This window comes from Sinocyclocheilus grahami, unplaced genomic scaffold, assembly GCF_001515645.1.
Source record: "Sinocyclocheilus grahami isolate Dianchi unplaced genomic scaffold, SAMN03320097.WGS_v1.1 scaffold83.1, whole genome shotgun sequence".
Lineage (NCBI taxonomy): Eukaryota > Metazoa > Chordata > Actinopteri > Cypriniformes > Cyprinidae > Sinocyclocheilus > Sinocyclocheilus grahami.
In genome coordinates, this window is record NW_015505262.1 from 1,220,064 (window position 1) to 1,235,223 (window position 15,160).

At 40.2% G+C, this 15,160-nt stretch overlaps 1 protein-coding gene and 1 long non-coding RNA gene across 5 annotated transcripts in view; one reads left to right on the plus strand and one right to left on the minus strand.

Annotated features, from left to right (window-relative positions):
- LOC107586527 (uncharacterized) overlaps nt 1–79 on the minus strand; it is an 8,569-nt gene extending 8,490 nt beyond the window's left edge. The window contains exon 1 of the long non-coding RNA XR_001609372.1: nt 42–79. This is a non-coding gene — a long non-coding RNA (uncharacterized lncRNA). The remainder of the gene's footprint in view (nt 1–41) is intronic.
- The window catches only part of LOC107586525 (zinc finger protein castor homolog 1-like), an 82,400-nt gene that overhangs the window by 49,866 nt on the left and 17,374 nt on the right, over nt 1–15,160 (plus strand). For all 4 annotated transcript variants that reach the window (XM_016273932.1, XM_016273934.1, XM_016273935.1 and 1 more), the window contains exons 3-8: nt 3,244–4,108; nt 5,009–5,074; nt 7,941–8,031; nt 11,307–11,471; nt 12,907–13,079; nt 13,160–14,004. In XM_016273932.1, coding sequence (XP_016129418.1) covers nt 3,244–4,108; nt 5,009–5,074; nt 7,941–8,031; nt 11,307–11,471; nt 12,907–13,079; nt 13,160–14,004 — 2,205 coding nt within the window. The remainder of the gene's footprint in view (nt 1–3,243; nt 4,109–5,008; nt 5,075–7,940; nt 8,032–11,306; nt 11,472–12,906; nt 13,080–13,159; nt 14,005–15,160) is intronic.

The following is a 15,160-nucleotide window of genomic DNA, read 5'->3' on the forward strand; positions in this document are numbered from 1 at the left end:
GTCTGTGCAAGAAACTGAACAGTATTTATATCGTTTTTTACCTCTGATTCACACAATGTCCGAACTGTTCGAATTGTCCTGAGCGCATTCTCAACAGCAGGCACGTGACGCGTCTTCTTCTTCTTCTTGCTTTATGGTGGATTGCAGACTTATAAGTGCATTACCGCCACCTATCTCTCAAATGGACCATTGACACTCCTAATTGAGATTGTAGATAGAGTGTCAATGGTCCATTTGAGAGATAGGTGGCGGTAATGCACTTATAAGTCTGCGATTTTTTTTGTTCCATGCACAGTGGTTTTGTTTGTGTATGTTTTTTTTTTACTCTCAAAAGCTGTGATTCCCATTCACCTCCATTATAAGACTGACAGACTGCAAAGGTTTGTGTTAAAAATCTTCGTTTGTGTTCTACTGAAGAAACAAAGTCACCTACATCTTGGATGCCCTGGGGGTAAGCAGATAAACATCAAACTTTCATTTTTGGGTGAACTATCCCTTTAATTTTGAGTGGTTTCTCAAATTTTGAGCAAATTTGATGTGATTTTTTTCTGAAGAGGAATATGGAGGTGTGTTTTTGACAAGTTGAGTTAAGTCTAAAACTGAACAAGTTTATTTAAAAATCAGTCTCAGAAATGTCCGTTTGAGAGCACAGCTTTGACAGTGGACCCTTGATAAGTCCCTATATATAGATCCTTACATGTATGTCCTTATCATCACCCCCTCTGGAGTGCATGAAGACAGAATCAGCCTGCTTCTGATGGCCATGTTTGATCAGCAGAAAGGAGATATAATGCACATTTGTTATCACACCACGGAGGGAAAATGTACCTTAATTGCCTCAAACGTAGACAAGGGCTTTGTCACAGGGCTGGAATTTGCCAGTATGAAGTGGTGAGATTAGGAGCACTTCTTTTTGTACTCTCCAGTGACATGAGGAAGAGAGAGAGAGTGCTGGGAGTTCAGCCAGGCAAATCCTACCTTTCCCCCAAAGCCATGGCTTTCCGACCACATGCACATGACATCATTTGGAGCGTGTGAGATAAGGATGAGGGGGGAAAACTCATTTACATGCTGTTTTAAAAGGTTATCTCCTCTTAGGTCCTGACATAATGTGTGCAGTTTAAGTCCAATCATTCTCCTGACACTGATAGTCTATTAAACGCATACAGAGCCGCCCACTGGCATGCTAGACTTCTCGTCCTGTCTTCTGTTACCACCTGCTACTACTGTTGCCACAGCTATTACTTTTCCTGTGTGTAGTACAACCGGCATCTCTTCTAATACCAACAGAATGATCTTAAAGTGATGGTTCACTCAAATTGAAAACTGTTCACCCCCAAATTGGGATCTAGTCACCTTCATGTTGTTCAAAACCTCTGTTTTTTCTTTGTCCATCGAACATAAAATAAATCTTCTAAATAACTTTGTTTACATTCCACGGAAAAAGAAAAATCATACAGGTTTGGAATAACAAGAGTGGATAATTTTGGGTGAACTGAAATGGTATCGTGGCTTCATATCAAACTAGCCTTTTTACACTAATAATAATGCTAAAGATAAACCGATAACACTCAGAGACAGAGAGGGGAATTTCTGTCAGAAAATGAAGGGAGTTTCCCAACTGTTTGAGAAAAAGGTACAGATGGAATATGTCCAATTACCCAAAGCAGGAGTGTATTTGATTGCTGCCCTTGGAAAATGTTCAGGGACAGAGATTACAGAGCCGGTCCTGACTTTAAAGCTGTGTAAAATCACATGACCTGACAAAACCCCTTTAAGCAGTTATGACCTATGCAAAAATACAGTCACTGGATGCCAAATTTATGACTGAAGCCTTGCGCTGCCAAACTGAAGTTCTGGAGATGCATACAGTAACACTAAATATCCATCAGTAAGTAATAATAGCTCATAATTTTTATAGTTAGTGTTTTATTTGTGGCTGATTCAGCATTTATTAAATTGAGGCTAATTAACAATAAATGAGCATACTTTGTCAAAATGTAGTCAAAATAGCTGGCACTTTCAAAAAAACAGTGTCTAATGACTTTTTAAAGCATTAGAGGCACAAATCATTTTCTGTTCATTTGATATGTATATTAAAATATATAAAATTCACTCATTTACAATATAAATGATAAAATATAAAATATTTTTTATTCCTAATCTAATACATTTTATTGAATTCTGTGCGGAGAGCCACAACAAGCACTACATGTCGTACTGCGTATGGTTGTGTATGTGTCCAATAAAACTTTAAAAGCAATACATATATACCTTTCACACCTAGAGTCCTTTTCAGTTCCTTTATTTAAGTCCCTATTTGGTGAGCATGACAGTAATACTCCATGGCAGCACTGAATTGAGAAATCAAGTAAATGTGGATATCTGGACGGTCACGAAGCCCTCATCTTTGAGCATGAGATGAAATTATGTGCTCAAACACAGTAGAAGCTGTTAAAATGATGCATGGCAAAGCATAGGTAGTTTCCTCTCAAATACCTGATACATTTCTCTTAAATTTTTCATTTCCTTTCGATCTCCCAGATCACCTTTCATACTGATGTAGCACGGCTAGGACTAGCCCCAATGCAGCAATGGAAATTTGGGGATTATTTTACATGCTGAGAAGGAGATCTGTAAAGCACAGGCGAGAGACCGATTTAGCAATAACATAGAAATATGAGACCAAAGCTGAAATATTTTAGTATTAATTACCATGGCCATGGCTTATTTTACCTCTAACTGTCTTATTTGCCCAGCAATGAAAATGGCAATCAGATAAATGGAAAAAGGTCTGGTGGAGGGCATGGTCCTGACACCTCAGTGAAGTTGAAGGAGCCATGCTCTTGTAGCAGGGTAGCTCTCTTGACAGACAGACTGAGACTAGATGAGATTTTTTGCTGTGGTAAACACTATATCAGAGCCAAGAACTAAGGGCACTGGTGCTAGAGGGGTTTGTGTCACTTTCTCACTCACATGCATGCACAAACAGACCCTGAAAGAGCAGTGATCTGGCCTTTATAAGGGCTGGTTAAGCAGCAGGGGAAGCTTTCAACCCAAATTGTCTCCTTTTGCCTGTCTGTCCGACCTCCCTCCAGACATATATGAAAGTTAATGGTCCTGAAGTAATTTCACTATACTGCGATTAAACTACACCTTTACCTCTTTACCTCTCTATTTTATTTTATTTTATTTTTGTTACATAAAAGGAAATATAAGTGCTCTTTTTTGTATTTCGTATAGGAGAGGCCTCCGCACTACGTGATTACGCTGCCAACACCATGAATGAGTTCTTACACATGTTCGGCTATGATGACCAGCAGGCTCGGGATGAGCTGGCCAAGAAGATCAGCTTTGAAAAAATAAAAGCAGCTACCTCAGATCCCTCCTCCCTGAGCAGTGAGGAGGCCACCCGTCGAGCTCGCTTCTCCAAGTATGAGGAGTACATCCGCAAGCTGAAGGCCGGGGAGACCCTGCCCTGGCCTATGCACACCAAGCCCGAAGTGCTCAACTCCAAAATGGAGAAGAGCACTGCCCTCATCCAGCCGGTCCTCACAGGGTCAGAGGGTCAGATATTTCCACCCAAAATGGACCACAAACAAAGCTCACATAACCCACCCCCAACCAACCCGTCACACATCCAGAACCTGGCATCCCGTGCGTCCAAGTACGATTACTTCATTCAGAAGCTAAAGATGGGCGAGAGTCTCAAACAGCAGAATGGCAATTCCTACAAGCGGCCCTCCAAGTACGACTTGGAGAATGTCAAGTTCCTGCACCTCTTTAAACCTGGAGAGGGCAACCCTGACATGGGCGGCGCCATCGCTTTTAAGACCGGCAAGGTTGGCAGGCCGTCAAAGTATGATATTCGAAATATCCAGAAGCTCATCCCCAAGAAGGTTGATCCTCCGATGATGCCAAGCATTCTACCAGCTACGGCAGGAACCCCAGGAACCCCAGTCATAAATACGCCTGCTCCCGCTGTGGTCGTGGGACCTCCCGGGTTGCCTGTAGACCAGGCGGGCCACCTTGGCTTTAACACTGACTACATGAAGTCCAGCTTCTCCAAGACTGACTCCATCACTACTGGAACCGTCTCCTCAGTAAAGTAAGGCAATGTTTGAAAATTGTTATGAACTGTTCAGACAATATATTGAGAGGAAATTACAGTGTGGGGGTGTGGGGGGGGGGGTGTATGTCAAAAGACCTCCGTTGGCTTAAAGTCAGATTACAATTTTGTAGGGCCTTGGTTGGCACTCTTTCTGTTTTTTGACCTTGTCAATGGTTCAGGTTAGCAAGAACCTAAAGGCTGTTCTCCAGCAGTCCCTGGGCCGTTCAGCAATGTGGCAATGTGCAAGCACACACACATACAGTGATTTGTTGTCAAAACCACCCCTAAAGAGGCAGATTAACCCCATGTCATCCCCTGCTGGAGCTGTTCATGATTTTAGTCCTGAGTTGCTGAACTGCTGCCACCTTGTATACAAAATGTTTCACGCAGAGTATAATGTGTTACATTATGAATTCCTCCCTTTAAGTGCTTATTCAATGAACGTGGGATGCTAAGCCAAATGCTGCCACCAAACCCAGACTTTCAAGTAACTGGTAAATCAATTAAAAGCCAAACCTAAAAGCCATAGTTATCCCTCATACAAGGGCCAATCAATCAAAATAAAATGAACGCAGCCATTTTCTGGCTTTCTGACACTCTGCACACACCCTCATCTTTGCATTTGTGCTCTCTCCAAAAACACACATAAATAATTTATGCATTCAAAAAAAAAAATTTTCCCCTCTGTGCCTTCATTGTTGGGAGGCCATACATCAAAGCGTGCATATATACCTCCCTGATTCATTCCCAAACCAAATCGCTACTCCATCGAAGAAAATGTATATTGATAGCCCAAACTTTGAAATGGCTCATAAGTAAATACTGCGTCAGTTTGTTTTTATTAATGATGGAATGCATGCCATTAATCCTTTTCTCTTTTTTTCTATGCTGTGATAGGAACGGCCTTCCTCCCGAGAAACCTGTCTCAGAGGACATCAACATGTACCAGAAATATATCGCCAGGTATGCAAATCCTCACCCTCACAAAACTTCACGACAACATTCTTTAATCGAGGACATATTTTACACTTTAATAAAGTAGGGCGTAGATTTGTGAAAATACACTTTCTGTGCGGACGATAAATTACGCGTAAGCACGCCAGGTTTATGGACTAAGGAAAATTAATTGAATTAAAGGCTGGAAAGTGAGTAATTTTTTTTCCCCAGTGTCAGTTTCTCTGCCAGCGCTGAAGCCGAACTCCGTAAAATCTTGAGCAAATGGCATGAATTGTTTGTGAAAACATCGCACACATTAGACTGCCCTGCGTGTGCCTGTGTGTCATCGGGCATGACTGCACAGATAGCTGAGACTTTCTTTTCTAATATCTGCACTTCAAATGAAGATACTGAATCAACTAAATGACAGACAAAGCACAGAGATAGATGCAGCGCACTCCAATATCGGCTTCTGTTTCCTTTTGTCGTGCCAGTAGAAAGGTGATTATCATTTGTTTATTTATTCTAGCCTTAAAGAGAGAAAAAGGCGCGTTTCAAAAGGCAAAGTGCCTTTGGCGTTAATGATTACTCTCCCAAGCCGTAACATGAAGGCCACAAATCAAAGCCCTGGCACTAACAGACACACACACATCCTTGTGCACACACAAAAACCCTCCTTGGACTGATTACATTTTGCAAGAAGATTTAATTAAGGAATTTTTAATGAGGCTTCTGCTGGCACTGCCAAGAACTGTTTTGATATTTGCACTGCATAATGCATAAAATTTGTCTAAACATCTCGGCAGTTGATGCGCGGGGAGGCAGTAGATAAGCCCAGATACAGTTTCAATTTCCGTGTTGGGAAAAAAAGAAAGGAAAGAGAGGAGGGGAAAAAAGAAAAATGAGGACTCATAAAAAGGGCAAATGCAGCCTGGTGTATTGGGGGGTTGTTTAAGGATCGGGGGGCAGGGGGGAGGGGAATCATCCACGCTAATGAGAGAACAGTCGTGCTAAAAAGCAGCTTTGTAAACTTGTCTACACCCACCTTCCCCCCCACAAAAGGGGAAAAAGTTCTTTATCTCCTCGCGCTGCCGCGGTTTGATGTTTAAAGAGCTTCCCTGGTAGTGTTTAGTCACTGTTTTCCCTCCTAAATGCTTTTATGTACCCACCATTGCGCCAAACTTTGATCGGCGTGTTTCTATTGTAACGGGAGATGTGCGGCAATCTCTGTATCATGGCGATATTAATATTTAATCTGCCGCTGAATAGCAGCGTGGCCCATTAGCCCCCTGATGCGGCAAGTGGGAATTGTCCAGAGGCAAAGTGATATAGCCGGGGTGGGCTGCCATCCCAGGGGGCTTCTGTGTACACAGGACTGGGAATGTTTGAGTGCGACGCAGAAAGGCTGCTAGCGGTGGGTGAGTTTAACACGTGCATCTGTGCTGTAATCCCATTTATAAAGGAATAGTTCACCCAAAAATTTAAATACTGGCCCCAAAATACATGCCCCCACATTTTAAAGACTGCACTGGTCATTTTTCCCATGCAGTTACTACGAATGTGAACTGAGGCTGTTAAGTTTATAATAATAAATACATTCATACAAAGGTCCATATGACTACATTTTTTTTCTTTCTTTTTTTTGAGTTTTGAATCCAAACATTTGTGTTGCATGTGAAACAGACCAAAATTTCAGTGTCAGTCATTATTTCTCCTTTCAGCGAGCTGTTAAATGTTATGATACTTTTATGGAGCTTGAACTCTCCAGTACTCATTGACTGTAATTGCATTGAAAAAACACCAATGCATTTTTAAAAAATTTTCTTTTTGTGTTCCATGAAAGGAAAAATATCAAAGGGGTTTGCAAAGGACATGTAGGTGAGTAAACAATAATTTTTGAGTGAACTGATCTTTTAAGAAGCAAGCGAAACCACCTTAAGCGCTTGACACCTCCCCAGTCCTTCAGAACACCACCCACGTTTAGCAGGTAGTGGATTCGCCATTCAATTAGCTTAATGAACTCAGCAAAGTGATTTGTAAAAGCAGTCTAGGGATAATCCAGGCAGTAAGGGAAAAAAAATTACTTAGCTTTTTCTCTACTTCAGCAGATGGTGCTCTTGGCAACGGCAGTGCAAATGTTTATTTGTGTGTTTTGAGCTGTAATTGGAGGTTTTTAACAGTCATCATCGTCAGGGTTATAATCAGCCTGTAAACACTCAGGAAATGTGCCTCTTTAAAGCACCGCCAATCCGCGGACGACCGGGTGAGTCAGTCGGCGAGAGTGAAGAGGAGGAAGCCACACAGAGACACACTCAAACCTTTCTATTAGCACTAACCTTTCCCTGATTAAAGCATTGGCTGTTAACCTGGAGAGCCGAACGCTGATTTGGCAGGGCTTAAAGCACGAGCAAATGAGTGAATTATGTCAGGGGTTACAGTTTAATAAGAATCTACCTACTGCCTTTGAAGGCAATGGAACTAATTTGGTGGAGATTGCTGTGGCAGGAGAGTGAATTGCAATCGTATGGTCGAGGAAGCGTAGGCCTGTTTTCTCTCTGTGTTTATAGTTCCTTGTAATGACTCTGAGCTCCGTGAAGATGACTCTGTCAATGTTAGGGCATCTATCAAGCGGAGATAAAAGGCTAAATTGCCCTTTCAAGATCAGCCCCCACATTGTTAAAGGTTTCGTATGTGGAATAGAAATACCGAAATGCTACTCCGTTTCAGTAAATGCTGATTTTTTTTTCTCTTTGAAATTGATCGCTTTATCTCACTTGCTGTTTCTGAAATCGTGTTTATCTTTGTGCTCAATATGATAATAATGTTTGCATTCAGAATGCTCAGCCAAAACACTTAACAATGACATAAATATGATATTTCTGTCTGATTGTAGGTTCTCTGGGAGCCAACACTGTGGCCATGTGCACTGTGCTTACCAGTACAGGGAGCATTATCACTGCATGGACCCCGAATGTAACTATCAGGTGAGAACGACAGCCACAAGCAGGGTTCAAAACGAATGCTCACCATGTGCTAAATGCAAGTAAAATCACCAGTAACTTTCTTAGTTTGCCCACCATTAGCCAGTGTTGCAAACTCATTTTGGATTTTTTTTTTTATTGATTGATTGGGAACTGCACAAAGCAGATTTAAATTGATTTAGAAGTATAAAAAAAAAAAAAAAGGATAAGGATTAGGTTCAACGCACCTAAACATTCATCCCTCACTGCTTAACATTCAAGCTTCTGTAAGGACAGCTGCATAATGCCAAAGGTGTCACAACACCAGTTTAAAGCTCAACTTCACTCTTTCCCCATCACTTCCTGACAGGAGAGAAAGATAACTGTTAGAAGAAATGATTGAAGTGTGCCAGGGTATACACTAGGGCTGTGCAATTAATCGAAATCGTCATAAAATATCGATTTGAGCTTGCGCGATGGATAAATGTTGTGTTTATGGTAAACAGCCACGGATCAGGAGCGGACTGCAAATGCGTCCTGTGCGAAAGCAAAATGAGTCCGTGCTGCTTCTGCACCGCATACACATACTGTATACGCACTGCAGACGGAGTACGTGTGAACTTGGCGCAACAAATATTATATATTATATATTATATTATATATCCTGCCATGTCTTTTCTAGAGACATTTTGTTACACCTTTACTTAGTGATTATTTTGCCTTATGTCTGTTCTAGAGACATGTTACAGCTTTTTGATAAAGCTCTAATTGGTTTTCTTTTGGAAATATGTCTCAAATTCACACTGAATGCATTAATGACTGTAAAGTATGATTAAAATCGAAATCGCAAAATTGATCAAAGAAATCGCGATAGGTTTTTTTTGTCCATATCGCACAGCTCTAGTACACACAAGGAAACAGCCAAACAAAACCTTACGGACAAGGCTTTTATCTTGGCACCGTACTGGCTTAACAGGTTTAGATAGATGAGGGCTATTTCTCAAAACTCAATCAGACAGACAATGGCCTTCCTTTTTTTCATGGTTAATGGTAAATACTTTCAAAAGATGCCTTCTTTTTTTTCCTAAGGACATCTGCTAATACTCTTGGGCCACTCATAATCCCCTTTCGCATTATTAATCTGATCCATGTCCTCAGAGTTGTCATGTTCAGCACAGCAAAATCAGCATTAAGCAGATCAGAACACAGACAGCAGCGGCTCACGTGCATATGGTGGAAAAGAGCAGTCAAAGACGAGCGCATTTGTCGAAGACATCAAAAATCCTCCCGCAACGAGAGCCGCTCAGTCTTTTCTTTATCAAGTCCTCTCTAGTCATAATCTCCTACTTCATTTTTAATCATCTGATTAAATTTTTCATTATAAGCATCCAGGAATCCTGCTGAAGACAACAGGGCAGCTGTTGCATCTAAAAGAGACTTATTCAGCCCAGCGGGCTGCCTCTTGTTATTCAAGAACAATTCCTCAAACTGTAAGAAGAGTCGGCTGAAAAGTCGCTTTGAAGCTGTCCATTTTTGGGACTGGCGTTGCTTAAGAATTCATTGACACCATTGTACATGCACATCATTTTCTCAATATTCTAGATAAGCCTTTGTTTTATTATTTCACTTTTTTAATCCATTACAAACTTAGGCCATAATGTTTGTGCAAATCGACTATTGGAGATATGATTTTAATAACCCAAAGTCCTGATTAATACAGGCGTAAACATTCCTATAGCTTAAACTGTAGAGCATGGTACTAGCAACGCCAAGGTGATGGGTTCGATTCCCAAGGAGCTCATGAACTGATAATATTGCTTTATATAAGTGTCTGTCAAATGCATTAATAATATTTTAAAAATGATGTTTTTCATATTTATATAAACCCGTAACTTTGGCGTAATCTATAGTTGTGGCAATCCGGTTACTGCATTTACATGTCACATACACAATTAAAATATGACCAAATTCTGATTAATATGGCAATATTTCTGTGCATGTAAAGGCGTATGTAATGACAGACAGGAGGCTGTGCGCACCCTAGCAGAAAGGTGAGGCTCAGATTAGCTTGTTTTTGGAATTGATAAGTCATTAAAATGTTACATGACACAGTGCTGAAATATTATCCTGCGGTTGCCAGCCTTTGCTCCACTCTATACCAGCCCTGCCTTTCCTTTCATGGCCATCCTGCAATGCGATGGGAATCCTAAAATAAATGCCTGCACGACTGTGTGGCCACTCCACTATGTACAGAATCCCAACTGATACGATTTCCTTCCAAAGTTCCGCTCAGTGTGGCCGAATCTAGATCGGTATCTCTTTTTATTTGTTTGTCGACATCCCAAATACCTGTCATCATTGTTTGTTGGACATCGGCTCATATATCATAGAAATACAGTTCTCTTCTTTTGAAACAGAATTGGAAATGTAACACTATATATAGCCAAGATTTAAGTATTTATCTTTGTGTATTTATATGTCTTTTATTTATTTTTTATTTGCCTGTAAGATAAGCTTCATCGATGGGCAATGAGGTTTTGTGGATGTTTCTGTCGTATTTTTTTTCTCCTGTTGCTCATTTATGTAGAAATTATGGATTTACGTTGGAAGAGGCTCATTGATTTCAGCTACTCTTGTTTCAGTTCCTGTAATATTAGCTCAAGCCCAATTACTGCAGATTTGGTTGCCCTGATCTCTCAAGAGTGAGTTTTTTTCCCCCACGTCGCTTTGTTTTTTTCTCCCAGACTGCTCCGTGGTGTAGGAGATTTTAATTTCAAGGAGGGGTATTTTAGCATATTTCTTCATTATTATTGTCTAACCCTGCACAAAACTGTGCTTTAATACTTTAATTAAAAATGGAATCATATCTCAGACGGGAATTAAAAGAGAAACATTTTTTGGTTGCCTTGTTTGTTTGTTTGTTGTCTTTTCCCTGTGCACGTTCCAAAACCATCTGCATGGAACATGATTTTTCAGAAGCAGAGAATATCGCAACTGTGATCTCGCATGTCAAGTGATCCATCTTAATTAGAAATGGGGAAATAAATGTGATAAACAGTCTAGCCTGGAAAATACTATAATATCATATCTGAGTCATAATGTGCAAACTCCAAATGAAATACACCTTCTACCTGCTGCTACGACCGCTTGTGTCGTGCACCGTTCACCCACCTGGCTGCAATTTGCTGCAATGCTCTGCAGCAGTTGCATGAGTAATAAAATAACTCATTGCTGGTTTCCTTCAGAACCGACACACCACCTCCCCCACCTTACTAACTCTGTGTTTCTGTTGTTCACAGAGATTCACCAGTAAGCAGGATGTGATAAGGCATTATAACATGCATAAGAAGCGGGACAACTCCCTGCAGCACGGATTCATGCGCTTCAGCCCTTTGGATGACTGCAGTGTGTACTACCATGGCTGCCATCTCAACGGCAAGAGTACCCACTACCACTGCATGCAGGTAAACCACAGCAAAAACCCCTAGTTTGCCAAAATAAAAAAAAAAGCACATTCACCCTTATACAGACACATGCAAATATAACTCCTCCTACTTGTACAGGATTTGAGATAAAATATTAAATTACATTTTTATGAATATTATAGAATAAAAGCTGTGACAAATAAATTAAAATCTGCTTTCCATGCACAATAATAGTGACATGCGAATAGCACAGACTTTTGTATAATGCAATCTTTAAGGACACTGAAGTTCTTTAACTTTTTCCTTAAGGCCTATATGACCATTTAAGAGCAGTTTTTTTTATTCATGAGACAGAAGTTGTCAGAATAAATGAAATAAAAATTGAAATGAAAAGGGTGTGCCCCTTCTCTCTCTCATCGCCCCCTTTCTCCCTCACTCCTTAACTGTCATGGATAAAATTCTGTGAATTTTTCATCTTTTAGTACCAAGTGGTGAGTTAAAGATTATTTCCCACCAGATCTGATTAATTCTTTACATCTGCTTATTTTCAAGGTGTCACTTTCGAGCCAAGTGCTTTTTCACCGCAGGCAACAGTGGCCCGGGACTTAAGATATATTCTCTGTCTCTTTTTTTTTTAAAGCCTCCCTAATGGCGTAATTGTTATTAGACATTTCAGCTCTTGTTTTAACAGTAGTGAGAACAGGCAGATGCTGGCATCCGTTCTCCTGATTTACGGAGAAAAAAACAGAGTGGCATTTTTTTCATCGTTTGACTGAATATGGCCAAGTTGCCCTGTTTGCATGGGTGAAAAGTGCCAGAGATGATATACAATTGCTGGTTTTAATTCAAACATTAGTTCACATTCGTCTGCTGCCCAGAGAGCTCCTGAGTGCTGCTGTTGAGTAACACAGCCTTTCAAACCGAACTAAGTGACAGTCTCCCCGAACAACCCCCTGACCCTACTAAAGCAGAGACCTCTAATATCGACTTAAAACCTTAAATGGAAGAAGGTTTCAACCACACACCACCTCACCATGCTGCTTTTGCATGCCACATATTGCAAATCTAAAAAAAATAGTCCTATCTTTTATCTCTTTGAAGCTGTTTTCATGAAACGCACACCTGTTTTTTCGGGTAAAGGGTTCGCTTTTCATATTTTATGAGTTGTTGTCTCAAGAGTACATTTTTAACAAAGCTCAGATCTTGAGAAAATGTTTCCTGTTCTTTTTTAGGTCGCCTGTTTCTTTGCTCCCCACATTGAGTTCATCACCAAACTGAGCTATTCTTGTGTCACATCTCGAGTTGTTGTTTTCATGTCCCTGCAGACTACAAGAGCTCAAGCACCAAGCCACTGTTTCATACTGAGCATTTTTCATCCAGTGCAACAAACTGAAACTCACACATGGTGTTTACTTCCAAACCGTGCACACGCTTTGTCTTATGAAAGCACTTTTTGCATTTCCTGTCTTGTCAGGTGGGCTGCAACAAGGTGTACACAAGCACCTCTGATGTCATGACTCATGAGAACTTCCATAAGAAAAATGCACAGCTGATCAACGATGGCTTCCAGAGGTTCCGCGCCACTGAGGATTGTGGGACGGTCGAGTGCCAGTTCTATGGGCAGAAGACCACCCACTTCCACTGCAGGTACAATGGCTGCTTAAAATCAACTTAATTTGCATTAACTGGCATTTTAAAGTTGAATCATTCACCTTTCCACTTCTCAGGCGCTTAGGCTGTACATTCACCTTCAAGAACAAGTGTGACATAGAGAAGCACAAGAGCTATCACATCAAAGATGATGCTTATGCCAAGGACGGCTTCAAGAAGTTTTACAAATACGAGGAGTGCAAGTATGAAGGCTGTGTCTACAGCAAGGCCACCAACCATTTCCATTGCATACGCCAAGGCTGCGGCTTCACCTTTACCTCCACCAGCCAGATGACCTCACATAAGCGCAAACACGAGCGCCGCCACATTCGCTCCTCAGGCGTGCTGGGCCTCAATTCCTCCTTCCTGTTGCCCAAAGAGGAGCAGGAAGAGTCCAGCAATGATGACCTCATGGACTATTCAGCCATTAGCAGCAAGAACTCCAGCTTAAGTGCTTCTCCAACGACCCAGCAGTCCTCCACTGTACCACACATGCTGCCCACTCCCACCACGTCCTCCAGCCACAGCGTCAAGCCCACCGCCGCTCTGCCTTCAGCCAGCCGCATTTCCACCCTGCTGTCCCAGGCTCTGCCCAGCAACGTGCCCATAGCCCTAGCACTTTCCAGCAGTGCTTCCAACCCCTTCTTCCCCCTCATTCCCAGAATGCCCATGTCGCTCACGCCCTCTACCGCCGGTCTGATCTCTGCGGCTACCTCCGGAGGTCACTCCATGCCCAGCGATTCTCTACCCCAGACCTCCACCCCGACTGGGGACCCAGCCGCTGCTACTGTAGCTTCCACTCCGACTTCTTTTGCTGCATCATCCATTATGGAGAAGATGTCGGCCAGCAAGGGTCTGATATCGCCCATGATGGCCCGACTGGCAGCCGCTGCCCTGAAGTCCTCCAGTAACCCGGATGCAGGTTTGTTTATGTCATATTATTGATTTGTAAGATCCATATTGTTTACATTTACATTTTAGTCATTTAGCAGACGCTTTTATCCAAAGCGACTTACAAATGAGGACAATAGAAGCAATCAAAACCAACAAAAGAGCAGCAACAATATGTAAGCGCAAATGACAAGTCTAGGTTAGCCTATCGTGGCAAGGTTTTTTTTTTGCTATGTATGTATATGTATATATATATATATATATATATATATATATATATATATATATATATATATATATATATATATATATATATATATATATATATATATATATATATATATATATATATATATATATATATATATATATATATATATATATATATATATACACACACATACACACACACACACACACAAAGAAAAACAAGTAGATAGAATAGAAAAAATAGAATGGCTATTATTTTTGTTTTAAATAAAAAAAGATAAATAAATAAAATATAATTAAAATAGAATAGAAAGTGCTAGTTAGAGGTTTAAATAAAGATGGAACAGATGTGTTTTTAGTCGTTTCTATTTCTGTTTAGATCAGGGATTCTCAACTGTTGGGGTGCACGCAGTAATTTTAACCTTTATTAACTGAATTATTCATTTAAATATTAGTCATTAGTATTAAACATTGAAATAATTACATTTGATAATGATTCAAATATTAATATTTGTTTAAATTCTGATCAATATCGATAAACCGATAATTATTTTCATAATATGGCTGATTTTACAATTATATCTGATATTATGACCAATAAGTGGCAGATATTAATATTGTATTTTATTTTTAAATAAATGACTAAAAACTAAAATCAATCATGTTAAATGCTACATAGGTTGTATAAAGTAATTGTAATATTTATATGATACAATTGCAATGTAATCATTAATGTTAACTTTAAAATCATTCAATTTAATAATAATTAAAACATTATTATTACTGAAATTTCTGGTCAGTACCGATAAGCCAATATTTATTTTCATATTATGGCTGATAGATGGCATAGATAGTATTAAAATTATGCTGATTTGTCTAAATAAATTTAAATTAAAGCACTTAAAACTAAAATCATTTTTAAATTCTACAAAGTAAATTTAGGCTTTACAACATTATAATTTATGTTGTGAAAAATG